The 13,860-nt window shown below is 35.5% G+C and overlaps 1 protein-coding gene across 2 annotated transcripts; it reads right to left on the bottom strand.

Moving 5' to 3' along the window:
- Positions 1-197: 197 nt before the first annotated feature.
- On the bottom strand, positions 198-12,994 carry LOC109104971 (CD2-associated protein-like). 2 transcript variants are annotated; one of them, XM_019118300.2, is made up of 17 exons: positions 12,725-12,994; positions 10,299-10,456; positions 10,158-10,215; positions 9,126-9,238; positions 8,635-8,725; positions 8,035-8,093; positions 7,908-7,953; positions 7,461-7,555; positions 6,450-6,548; positions 5,960-6,011; positions 4,044-4,106; positions 3,754-3,877; positions 2,888-3,095; positions 2,519-2,587; positions 1,515-1,696; positions 1,369-1,432; positions 198-646 (listed from the first exon to the last, which is right to left on the bottom strand). In XM_019118300.2, the coding sequence occupies exons 1-17, from the start codon at positions 12,726-12,728 to the stop codon at positions 614-616; spliced, it is 1,518 nt and encodes a 505-aa protein (XP_018973845.1). In that variant the 5' UTR covers positions 12,729-12,994; the 3' UTR covers positions 198-613. The 2 variants fall into 2 exon arrangements, with proteins under 2 accessions (XP_018973845.1, XP_018973847.1); XM_019118302.2 differs by lacking the exon at positions 2,519-2,587 and having other exon boundaries at positions 12,725-12,989.
- Positions 12,995-13,860: the final 866 nt, after the last annotated feature.

The raw sequence follows: 13,860 nt of genomic DNA, 5'->3' as shown, positions 1-13,860 counted from the left end.
AAGTTCATAAAGGCTGCGTGCATTTTATACCAGTTCTGTTTTTTTACAATTGTATATTTCACTCAGAAAAATAAAGACATCTTGTTATATATCATAACACAGTCAAAACATTTGTGCTTTAAAAAAAGATGCCATGTCATGCTTATCATGAACGTCTCTGGGTAAATCAGGCTTTAAGCAAAAACATTTGTACAACATCAGTGGAACCATCTATTGATTTATTTGTTACAGAACACAACCTCAAAGCAGAAATATATTAATAATAGAAAGTGTGTTAATACCTTAAAATATGACCTACATAATCCCTGAATTTCCATTAAAATAAGATATTGGATATCTGATATTTACACATTTCAAAATGCACATATGTCTTAAGAAATGAGTGGCGAAGACTCCCACAGCCAAAAGAGCTCATAAGCAGAGTATGAGAAATCAAAAACTCTTTTTGTAGTTCTGCTATCTGAATGGAGCTCTAGCTTCTAGGCCACTCAACCAAGAATTAATCAATCAGTCACATGTGCTGGATTTTCATCCCCTCAACATCCTCTTCCTGTAGCCTTTACGTCCATATCCCAGAGAAGGATCACCGGGGGTAGTGAAAAACTCCTGGTGTTCAATGTTTTTTCCTCAAAGCCTCCACTTCATCCTATAAGCATTAAAATACTATTTAATAAGTTGTACTCAGCAACAATGGAAGACCAGCATTAAGGTGAGACTATATTTAAATTCTACGGTGTAAAAAACTGGATGCGATTATTCTGAAGTAAAAAAAATTAAAAAAAAATTAAAAAAAAATTAAAAAAAAAAAAAAACCCTTCAGTTAAGAAATATTGTTAAAAGTCATTTTATTAAAGTTTAAAACTGCCAGATATATATTTGGCTACTTTTAAGGTTGTTTATGGATGGCACAGGTATCCTTTATGTGATGCAGATGTTTGGAGGTTCTATCAGTTCAAACAGGTTGAATTTTTTTTATCTCACTGCTGCTCTCTTGAGGATGAAGATGGTACTTATGTTTTTTTTTTTTTGTGTGCCATTGCCAACTAGATTTAATTTGGAATACAGGATTTAAATTTATTTATTTTTACTGTATGAGAAACTCTGTTGTAAAAAACAAATCACTGCAATCTACTTCTGTTTTTTCCTTTTTTTCTTGTTTGTTGCTCAAACAACTGAAATAAAGTTTGATCTAATTCTGTTACACTACTTCAGAGTCTTTGAAGAACGTAAAGCCACAAATATGTCAGAATTTTTAATATGGTATTTCTGGGAACTCTACAAGATGCATATATTGTCATATATAATAAAATGAGACTTTATTACCTCCACAAAATTATACTCAGAACAGACTCAAATCTCACCACTCACCTGTAATCTCATTCTTTTTTCCATCTCGTCCTTCAGTTCATCTTTAAGCTCCTTTATGTCTCTCCTGGTCATTAAAGAGGTAGATTGCAATAAGAGAAATGTGTGATATGGTCATTCAGGTGTGGGAGTTAGGGGTTTATACTCACTCATGCTGTGCTTTGAGGAGATCCAGTGACATGCGGAGATCTTTGAGTTCTGTCAGCACAAAGGCCAGGGAAGCGCTCTCCTCCTGAGCCACAGCTTTGCTTTCAGTCCGTGTCTTGGTGGATGAAGTGGTCTTAGCTTCCTGGTCTGTCTTGGTGGAAGGTGATGACTGAGGTTCTGTAGCCTGTGGAAAAAAAAAATACCAGCAGCTGAGCAACTGAGGGATGAAGAGGGATATAACTTCCAGGACAAGATAACAAAATGTTAATAAATGCTTTACATGTACATTACTGCTCAAAAGTTATTTATTTATTTAAGAAACTGATAATTTTGCACAAGGGCATGTTTAATTGATAAGTGACAGTAAAGACTTTTACACTGTTACAAAAGATTTAAAAGAAATTTTGTTCTTCTAAACTTTCTATTCAGTAAAGAATCCTGAAACAAATGTATCATGGTTTCCACAAAAATATTAAGAGCACATAAGAAATGTTTTTTTGAGTACCAAATCACCAAATCTGAAGGATCGTGTGACACTGAACACTGAAGTAAAAATTCAGCTTTTCCCATCACAGGAATAAACTACATTTCCAAAGAGATTTAAATAGAAAAGTTTTAAATTGTAATAATATTTCTCAATATAACTGCTTTTATTGTATTTTTCATCAAAAACATTAAAAACCTTACCGCCCTCAAACTTTTGAACAGTAGAATATACCAGATATTTAAGGAGATGTTTTATAAATATAATTCCATAATGTAATGCCATTAATTTTCCAACCTTTGGTAACACTTTAGAACAACTTTCATTAATAGCTCTTTAATACATTATATAAATGTTTAACAGATCAATAGTTAATGTGCTTTCAAACATGAATCTATATGATAATACAGTGTATGAATCCCGTTTTAAATATTTGAAGGCACATGAGCTGATCTGATCTGTGAAGCATTATATAACGTAATAATATTATGAATGAAAGCTATTATAAAGAGTTATCCAAACCTCTGGAATATTTTGTGGTAATCCATCTTTCTCTTCTGAAGTTTCATTGTTGTCAATTTCAGCTGGAACCTTTATGAGAAAAAGATGTCATTTGCATTATTTATCAAGACATTAGAACGTATTAACATTTACTTAAGTCATTTAAAAACTACTACATCGACTACATTTTTATAATTATTATATATAACCATGATTCATTATTTTAATTGATCGACAGCCCTAATTTTTAATATCATTCTTCAAGCACCTCCCCTGACATGATTTGGTTTGATTGGCACACCTCAAGCACTGAAAATCACAAGTCTGATTAAATAATCAATACTTGATTCATTTTGTTGAAATTCAACAATCAACTCAAATTAAGCTCACTTGTCCGGCTGAGGTGAGGGCTGTTGGTGGTCTTCTCTGTGGAGGTTTGGCTCTGTTGGCTGTGGGATGGCTCAGTTTCTCGGAGGACACATCTACATCATCAAACTGCTCAGGGGTTTTCTCTTTAACCTCCTTATTTACTTTAAACTCTTTCTGTACTGGTGAAGCTGGGGGCTGTTTAGGCGAGACAAGTTGTGGCTCTTCATTTCTAAGGGGGAAATATTTATTACAATGCATTAACACACATTGAAGAAACTTCTGTGTACTTAAAATACACAAATACAAAGCAAGCATGAACCGCTGATTTTCAGTGCAGTTTCAATGTAACAGCACTGTTCTCTGCACTGAAATCAAAATAAACATCAGCATCTGTAACATGGTGAATATGTTATCAATTTGTGTCTAATGTGTTTTAAAGTACAGACAGCTTTTTTCCAAACAATGCACTACTTTGATTTGTTGTGGAAAAGGTTTAATCTATCTGGTAATTGACAGTAATGTCTTACGTTTGTGCATGTGTTACAGTCAGAATGATAGTTCTCTCTGTAAGCTCTGCCTGAAGACTCAGTCTCACAGGAAAAAACAGGAAACAGTTTGAGTTTGTTTAGTCTCTCAGTAACTCATAAAATATTCCATCGCTCTTTGCAAGACTGAGCATTCACAGGCCCTTTAGAGTAACATAGCATGCTAAATGATTGTCTAATGAGGGGGAATTCAGTCCCTCAGCATTATAAATCTGACCGATGGAAGGAGATTCAAACTTTTGTGTTTCAGATTAATTAAATATTTTTGCCATTACTTAATTAAGCATTACTCACGAGCATCACAGAAGGTCATATGCTCGAAGATGATGAGGCATCACTTACTTTGGTACTAGTTTTATGGGCTTCTCCTTCACTGGTGGTGGTGGAATGGGTGGTTTGTGTAAACCAGGCAACTTAATTTTACCAGGTGGGTCATTTCGAAAATCTTTAGTGTCTGGTTTCTCACCTGTGCAAAGAACAGAGAGGGCAAAGGCGAGATAAGTATTATCATGATGAGTACATTTCCTCAGAAAAGCAGTGCTTTTAAATGCGCTCGGATATTTAGAATTCAATCATCAATACAGGATGTTACACTTTAGCAAGGTATTTATGGGTGTGTTCAGAATTATTACTTTTAGTCTCCGTTTTTGGGTTTGTGTCAGAGCTGTTCTGGTCCATCACTGGCATCTGGTTCACTGAGATGTAAGAAGATTTGGCAGTCAGTATCATGATGTTTCATTAAATTCTGACAGCAGAATTTTATGCATCTTTTATGCATTTGTGCTTTTGTTTTCTCTTTTCCCTTCCCCGGTTTTGCTACTAACAACTGTACCAAAAAAAAAAAAAAAAAAAAAAAAACCCTCCAGCCAAGGTTTTATTTTTTTTTTGTACCGTTACAGAGTATCTTTTGTCCATGGAACACCAGAGGAGGCCAGCCAGCAGCACCCTCATTCTTTTTTCATAATTTGCCCTTTACAAACGTTTAAAATATCAGCACAAAATAAACATCACTTTGAAGCATTCTCACAATCTCAGTGGCATGGGAACTTTCCGTGAAAAATGAGCCGGCCTGCTGTTTCCTGTGGCTACACAAAAAAATCTCATGGGTTCCCTTAATAAACCCGAATGAGTTCAAGTATTACCAGCCTTTAAACTTTGTCCTACAAAAACATCAAATCTCTGTGCTCGTTCAGAATTACCCTTGTGGAGTCAAAATCAGACATTAAAGTCACAATCTAAGACAAAATCAAAAGCAATCGCAGATCTTACCAAAGCCATAAATATCACATGTAATTTCATCGAGTAAACATCCTCTCTCATACAGAACATTATTTCATCTCCCATCAGGATGAATATGACAAGATCTTTTCTTTCGAAACCAAATCTTCCAAAAAACCTATTAAAAACCCAATTCTGTGACTTTCTAAATGCCTGAAGTCATAAGACAAGCGATTTCAACTGCAAACACATCTAGCATGTAGAGAACACTAACATCCAAGGCTTGAAAATACTTAAGAATAAATAGTGTCTATACATACCTTCTGAGTTTTGTCAGTATTCCAACATTAAAACCCTATGTCCATATGAAGGCATTTATATGTAGAGAGCACAGGGGTACTCCGCTTTGCCCTTGCCTTTCTCTAGAGTCTGCTCACATGACATCTCTTCATGGCCTACGACTTCCTGTCACAGCCCCACACAGCTGCATCAGTGTTTCTTAGAGCGGTTTGTGGTAACGAGTGTTATGTGTATGTAGTCAGATTTAAAACTTCAGTAATGAACAGAGATTCTTGCACTACATTTCCTGGCTTTTAAGATCACTTTAATACTATCACAGATAATTCTGCAGAAAAAAAAAACAAATCTGATCAGCCGGAGGGGAAATGGAGTTTCATGCTCGAGTGCAAAACAAAACATGAGATAACCAAAAGCCTTCTTCCTGTCCTAGAAATGACAGTTATCAATAACAGGTGCAGAACCTGTGTTTCCATCAGAGAATGTTTGTGAACTACCAAACATAAGCTAATATTAAACATGTTAATTCCTCTGAAAAGTCAAGCTGATTATAAAATCGTATAGTGTAATAATAAAGCCTGCTCAGCACTGTATAAATTTAATAGAGGGATTTATTAAATGTTCATATTCTTTGTACACACACAGTTAAAAACTGAGCTTAAACTTCCTCCAGATAAAAAGTTTCTTAGCAGTGTCTAATAAAGATTGTGTCTGATTTTAAAAAAAGGGAAGTATGCAACTACTGTGTTAGACAATGATTACTTTTCCTTCATTAAAACCATAACTCAAGAATCATCATTTACCAACGATGAATTCCAGCTTAACTGGGATTAAAGTACTTATTTGTGTCTTTTGATGAACTATATCCTATATTTAATGAAGACATCCGAGTTATACAAAACAGTATGCAAAAATTTAAATGTTATATTACAAGATCCTTTTCATCTTATGAAACCAGCTCACACACCCCCTAAAACATTTCCAGCAACTTGTCAAACCAGCCCTTATGCTATGACAGGATCTGATGTCTTACCTGCATTTTTCTGAGAGCCATGTCTCACCGGTGGCTGTCCTGCATCACCAGTCTGTCAGAAACAAGAAATATTCAACAAAATGCAGATTAGTCCTTCCGAACAAGATATAGCTCACACTCTTTCCATGTAGGAGGAATCAAGTCGCCGTTTTTAGTGTTCCTCTCTTCTAATGGAAACCTCTGAGTCAATCTCTTTTAATAATCCCAAAGTAACAGGAAGAAAATACAGTCATGTATAGACCGCAGTTAGCCTTCTTGTGTAATCACAGACAGGATCAATGTATTATAAACAGATTTATAACCTCTGGTCTGTTCCAACTTAAAATTTAACTATTTGTAAACTAGAACAAATGTCCTTTGGCCTAAAATCGGTTTTCTGAGCCAACACATTACTAACAGTCCAGAGCAGTGTTGACAAAAGGGAGACTCCCATTCTCTAACAGTGCACAAATGGGCCAATCATGAGAACATTTCTCTGTCCCACACTCACATGAAGAGCATCCGCTGGGATCACCATGACGAAGTTATCGGGAAAAAAGCCCCTGTGTCCGTTCAGCTCCCCCTCCCACCAGCCATCGTCCTCAGTGGTTCAGGGAAAAGAGAAAGAAAATAGAAGCACAAAACTGAATCACTGCCCAGGAAAAGACACAAACTTGTATATGGGGTATAAACAAACAAATGAGGATGTAGTCAGTTATAAATACACGTAAGATATCACTCCAAACCCATTTTCATTACATACCACTTTTCAAAAATTTGAGGTCAGTAAGATTTTAAGAAACAAATACTTTTATTCAGCAAGGATGCATTAAAGTTAATAAAAGTGTCAGTAAAGACATTTATAATGTTACAAAAGATTTCTATTTTTAATAAACGCTGTTCTTTTGAACTCTCTATTCATCAAAGATTTATCAAAAATAAAAAAAATATCAGTTTTCACAAAAATAATAAGCAGCGCGACTATTCAACACTGATTATTTCACAAAAATAATAAGCAGCGCAACTTAAAATTACTGTTTTATTGTAATGGGAAATTTTTTTCATTCAATATTACGGGAGCCTGTTGTAACACTATTATCAAAGATTTATTTTGATCAAAAATAATCAGCGCGTCTTTGTGAGCATAAAGAGATACATTCCTGTTTTACATTTTTGACAAATAATCAGTCTTGGTGACATTCACAATATTACTGTTTTACTATATTTTTGATCAAATAATCAGTCTTTTTGAGTTTATTTGTTAAGTTCAGCATTGATTAAAGTTTTTATGTTTTAAAGCAAGATAATGCTGTATTTATCACAAAATACACCACCTTAGGATGATACAATATTATTTTGTGTTGGCATTCTTATCACCTGATTATTTATTATTTTGCCGCCATGACCACCTGACTGTATATTATCCTTAACATACAAATCTGCTGAGGTAACTGTTTTCCTTTAGAAAATGTACTGCGTGCCGTATAAATAGAAAGCAGTCATTTGGTCACCAATGACACACCTTGTTGATGATTGCTATCACGTCTCCCTTCTTCAGGTTCAACTCGTCTTCGGCAACAGCTGTGTAGTCGAACATGGCCTGACAACATTCTTTCGCTGTGTTGAAATTAAATATGTAGTGACAACATTGTGATTATCTTATTAGCAAGTTGGGCTTTTCCTTAACAGATTTGCCCTGTAGGTTAGGTGGGTGAATCTGAAAGCACATGTTGCCACTCTTCTGGTATGAAACCCTTAGGGAAGTCCTTTAAGAATAGATCTATTCATTCACTGATAACTGCGTAAGCTTTGTCTTAAGACTCTGTGTTCTCTGTCACTGTCTATTATGGGAATAGTGTTATTCAGACCTCTTCAAGTTGAAGAGTACAACCTCAAGAAACAGCTAAACAGCATTTAATTACTGTACCAACATCATCTATATGGCATGGCATGTTTTTAGACTTCTCACCACTTGATGCTTTTCTCCGTAAACTTGGTCTCTGTTGTACTTTTGCCTGTATGAAAAAAATTCAAACGTAAATTATAATATATAATATAATATAATACAATATAACATAACATAATATAATATTCACCTCTTTACTGAAGACTTCAGAGAGTTTAGGCCTGGCTGTGGCTTCAGTTGTCTTGCCATCTGCAGAACACAGATGTTTGAACAGATGATTACTCAACTATTTAAATATTTGGTATTTAGTCTTAGTTCTAAGCTTCTGGGAACTTTGGACTCTGTTATTGCCATTTGTTAACATTAGGACCAGAGTTTTGCCAGCAAAAGTGAAGAAGCCATTGTAAGGCTGTGAAACAAGAATAAAACAGCAAGCAACATCAGACAAACCTTAGGCTAACCAGAATCCAACCAAATCCAAAACAGTCAGACATGTCTGACAAACAGTACAGTGTTTAGGCAGCACGCAATTGCGTGGGGCCCCGCGGTCTGGAGGGGGCCATTTCTAATGAGGGGGCTGCTTAGGGCCCCCAGAACTATAAACATGCACCTGACAAAAACACTCTTCAGGAAACATGTGTGGATTCCCAAGTTACAACAATCTTTGTCACAACAATTATGGTGAGCACTGTATCCATTGTATAATAATAATAATAATAATAATAATGTCATATTAGATTATGCTAGATATGCAAAAGAAATGCAAGCTCCAGTTTGTGCACAACCTCACCATTTGAATGGACAAAAATTTCCTTCACAAAATTTGATGGAAAGGCTCCAACTCTGTTATTTTTCTTTCCCATCCACCACCCATCTTCTATCTGCCAGACAAAATAGAAAGTATAGGAAAGTATAGCAGAACATTTGTTTAAAAACAACAACAACAACAACAACAACAACAACAACAGACATTTCTAAAGGTAAAATCTGATTTGGAAACAAAGACTTCCCACATGTACAGTACATTTACTCATTTGATGGATCCAAAATACTGCATAAAACTGTTATATATATATTTTTTTTTCATATATCTGTTGAAAGAAAAATATAGATTTGAAAATACGTGAGGGTGTGTTTTTTTTCTGTTCACAAGGACGATGAAATTATTAAAGACAAGCACTTTTGCTCACAGAAAGCAAAAGCAAAACTTGCTAGTAAGACATGAAACCATCCACATAAGACTCCATCAATGGAGTTTATAGAAACGCGGAACTTTATTACCTCTCTGAGAATCTCGATGGTCTCCCCGACCACCAGCGCCAGCTCGTCTTCATTCAGGGGGGTATAGGGAAAAGCCACCTCACATTTCCTCGTCTGTACCTTTGGTTTCTTCGCTGGAGCGGGGAAGTAAGTGGAAAACATATGCAACATGTCAGCACGTTAGTGTGTGAGGACAAACCGAACTGAGCTAGACTGCAAAAGCACTTCCAGCTTTCACTTTTACAAGTACTTCACGTTTATGACAAACACTATTTTATGGTGGATATAGTAACAGCCTATGGATTTTAGTGGGTATAATTTGAGACCGGATGTGGACGCACAAACCTTTCATTAGACTAGCGTTACTTATTTTAGTTTACCAAGTCGGCTTTGGACAGCTTCAGATGCCAACGCCTGTGGACCAAGATTCGAATGTAGTTTAAGAAAATGTCTTTTAAAAAAAAAGAAAACATATCTACAACAAAATCTGAATATTTCAAAGGAAACATATCTGTTATTGTGACTTTGATTCATCCAAGTAAACCGATTCATTAATAAGATTAACAGTGCACAAGAGGAGGTGACGAGTTTCGCTTTGCGTGTATGAGCGAGTCATTGACGATGAATGAATCATCGACTCATTGATTCGTTCAAAAATTAGACAAAATACCAATATTTGCACCACTTTTAACAAACTATATCAACAATTTCAATATGTCCATATGTCATTTTAATTACTATCATCAGCCATTTTTAATTCTTCCACCCGTCTTGAGCCACTCCGAGAGACTCTCAACAACGATTCGGATTATGAAGGGTATATTAGTTCATTCGGTCCAGCCAATCATATTGCATCTGCACAGCCAGCACTCAAATTTAATCGGTTCGTACTAGCTATAGTCGGTCTTAAGTCACACACTTCAAATGGGACTTATATAAACTTGTATAGAAAATAATTCAGTGAATTGAAGAAAACAAGTGATTCGTTCACCTAAAAGATTCATTTACGATTTTATGTTCATGTTTGTTATTTAACTTATAATAGAAACTTACATTTCCTTATGCTTCTTGGCTCTCTGTTGCTTTCCCCTATTAAATAAACAGGCACTTCCTGTAAGGAGAAAATAGCCATTCTGAAAAGTACCATTAAGGCTACTAGGAAAGATATGGAAAGAGTGCTCTACGGGTCCAGACCTTGGCGAAGTTGCAAGGGAACATGCCTCTCTTTCCTCTCAGCTCTCCCTCCAGCCATCCTTCCTCTTTGCCCTTTGAGACATTCTTCACAACATCCCCTACACATACCGTCAACTCATCTGGCATGGTGGCCTCAAAGTCCATAAGCACAAGCACCTCTAAAAATAACAGAAGTAAGGGGTGAAGCCATTGGTGGTTAGTAAACTGGAGTGTTCTATGAAATATGTAATATTTTGGATTGTAAATTATGTTTTCATCTACTGATAACCATCTAAAATACATCTTAACATATTTATATACATTCTCCAAATTTCTCCCTAAAGTTAATGCAAAAAAAGATTTCATATGGGCCGCCAATAATGTTACTCTGGTGTACTTTCTCAATCATCAGATTCTCAATCATCAGATTACCCTACGGACAAATACGTCTAATTATGTGAAAGGCATGAAAAAACATGCCAAAGAGATAGGCGGTAGGATTTATGTGACTCAAGTGCAATAGCCTACTGGAGCTGGACAGCGATGGGCAATGTGTTTCAACAGGCATACAGGTGTGAGCTGAACCTGAGGGACTTAAACTCAAGAATGCATAGCAGTACAAAGAACACTTTGCATGATTCACAGTGGCATTTCATCTGATTTCCAGTAACCCTTATGTGTTTTAGCAGTCTGAATGCCAAGCATAGTTTGTGATCAGGTAAGCTAAAAGCGTCATGTGTTGGTGTCATTTCAAGTTTTTTTTTTTTTTTACCAAATGTGTCACACTAAGTAAATCAGTGAATAAATAAATACATACAGCTATGTTAGTAATAATATTAAAATAAAAAATGATACGAAAGCAGCTCAGCCTAACCCATCTGTCACTTGTTTGTCATTTATTGCTTACTTATCAAATTATTAGGGCTGTCAAATGATTAATCACGATTAATCACATCCAAAATAAAAGTTTTGTTTACATAATATATGTATGTGTACAGGGTATATTTATTATGTATATATAAATACACACACATAAATTATATATTTAGAAAATATTTACATGTATATACATTTATATATTTATATTCTTATATTTTATTTTATATATAAATATATTTAATATATAAACATAACATATTCTTCTTAAATATATACATGCATGTGTGTGTATTTATATATACATAATAAATATACACAGTATACACACATATATTATGTAAACAAAACTTTTATTTTGGATGTGATTTATCGTGCTTAATCATTTGACAGCCCTACAAATTATACAATTCACATGAACCCTAGATACAGTACCGTATATATACATAATAACCACTATTTGTTTCTTTAAAATACATTGATCTTTTCATGAAAATAGCCATAGATCTTGGTATTTCAATAAAAAAAAATTCTGGGGGGGGGGGTTGCTTTTGAAAAAAAATTATGAAATGTTTTTAAGGAAACTGTTTTTAACGTGATCCTTTCAATTGTAATGATTTAATTTCCTTGGTTATTCAAACAACAAATAAATTATATAGAGGAAGCGAGCAAAGAACACAATGGAGCTTTTTCCCAAAATCTGTCCTGGAGGCCCCCCTGCCCTGCACCTTTTGTATGGCTCCCTTATCTAATGGTCGCCGTGATTTTGCCAAATAAGACATGTTCCTGGATCAACATCTTTTGATAATCCTGGATCAACATAACTGTCCAAAAATATAGACTTAACCCAGTCCATACCCCTAAACCTACCCATAATTTATTCCTAAAATCAGTGGGAAATGATAGCTGATTAACAAGGGTGTAGAAGTACCTAACCTTGATTGTAAGCCTAAAACATATTTCCTGAAAAGTTAGATCTCAGTTCTGATTGGTTGATTGGAATGTTGTTCCAGGATCAACAAGGATTCTTCTTCTTCTATTCCTTTCCGGAAGACTAGGCATCAACAAGGATGTTGATCCAGGAACATGATGTACTTGGTGAAATCACGCTCACCCTTATCTTACACACCTGTTTCCGCTCATCAGCTCGTTAGTAGAGACTGCAAGAACTAAATTGGGTGTGTCTGATTAGGGAGACATGCAAAATGTGCAGGGCAGGGGGTCCTCCAGCACAGGTTTGGGAACCACTAAACCATTACGTCGTAAAATGATTCACAGTTTCGAAGGGCTCCAAACGGATCACGAATCATTTGATTCAGATCGGGACTTCAAAGCGTGTATCGCGAATCATTTGATTCATATCGGGACGTCAAAGCAGGTTCGCGGGATGTTTTTAGTTTTTTTTAATAAAAGTAATTCAGCAGAGGCAGGAATTCATAGACCATAGCGGAGGGGGGAATCCAAAAAGGCAAATCGCACCCTGTATACATATATATAACCTAAGTAGCCTACCACAACACCACAGCTTGCCAAATCATAAGAACCTTTTGAAATAAAGTTTAAAAACTCACCCATGACCCTTTGAAAGCTGTGTTTGGAGCACCAAGTCCGACAATGAAGATTCTGTTCAGTTCTCAAAGTGTCATGGAATCCCTGTGAATTACACCGCTTGATTTGGTGGTGTTACACAATCCAGACAGTGAAAGCTTTTCGGACCTCCTTCTTTCTAGTCAAACATGAGCATTGTTGGGAGAAAAAAAATTCTCAGCTAGTCAAGACACGTTATACCCTGAGAAGAAGCGATAAAGAGTGTGTAACAGGTGAGACAGGTTTGTGTTGATATGAGCCTTCTGGTGTCACGTGTCCCACCAAAACTGACCGACAATATGTGTCACTAGAAAGGAATTCGAGGAAAAACCTGATGTTTAAATATAACCCTGATTTTACAGGAGCGTAATCTTTGTTAAACATGCGTGTGTTGACATTAGTTCTTTCAGTCTATGCCACACTTAACTATTATTGAACAGATAGCAGAGATTTGTTCTGAGACTAATGCTTTTATTTAAAGTGCCACTATTATGGCTAATGAAATATTGTTTTGGGAGTCCCCAACATTCGCTCAACGATTCATTTTTCCAAACCCCTCCTTTGCGTGACGCTAATCTGCGGTGATTGGTCCGATTGATCTAATTTTAATTCCGTCATGCCTGCACCCATAGACATAAATTTGGAGTAAACATTTATTTTGAATATTTTGAATTAAAGTATATTTCATATAAAACGCCCAGAAGTTTCAAACATTGTTTTTAATATCACAAACAGGAAATAACTTGCATAATACAATAAAACGAATAACTACTCTGTATAGTTACAATATACTAATATTTCATGTTGACCTCAACATGAAATGGATTGGGATTCGTTTTAAAAACAACTACTTTCAATGATTCAGAGTAGACTCTTTCTTTTGAGAGACAATAACGTTATACGGTGCACTTTCAGATTGAAGACTTTGCAGGATGTTTTCATTCTTTTAGAGATTTTTTGATCATTGTGTGAAATTTGATTTTGGAAATTCATTAATAGGGGCACTTTAAGCATGTTGGCTCAGTTTACACAGAAATAATAAAGCATTTTTAAGAGACCATTAAAACAGGCTTAGTTCACAATATTATGATTTACAAATAAATAGGGTGTCACTGTTCTT

This window comes from Cyprinus carpio, chromosome A16, assembly GCF_018340385.1.
Source record: "Cyprinus carpio isolate SPL01 chromosome A16, ASM1834038v1, whole genome shotgun sequence".
In the NCBI taxonomy this organism is placed as follows: Eukaryota; Metazoa; Chordata; class Actinopteri; order Cypriniformes; family Cyprinidae; genus Cyprinus; species Cyprinus carpio.
This window is presented reverse-complemented; position numbering and strand designations above follow the sequence as displayed.

Excerpts from the sequence above, each read along its gene's own strand:
- LOC109104971 (XM_019118300.2), bottom strand. Across the intron at positions 7,954-8,034 it reads CTGAAGTCTTCAGTAAAGAG|GCAAAAGTACAACAGAGACC; the intron begins GTGAATATTATA and ends TTTTTCATACAG. Across the intron at positions 3,878-4,043 it reads CCCAAAAACGGAGACTAAAA|GTGAGAAACCAGACACTAAA; the intron begins GTAATAATTCTG and ends TTCTTTGCACAG.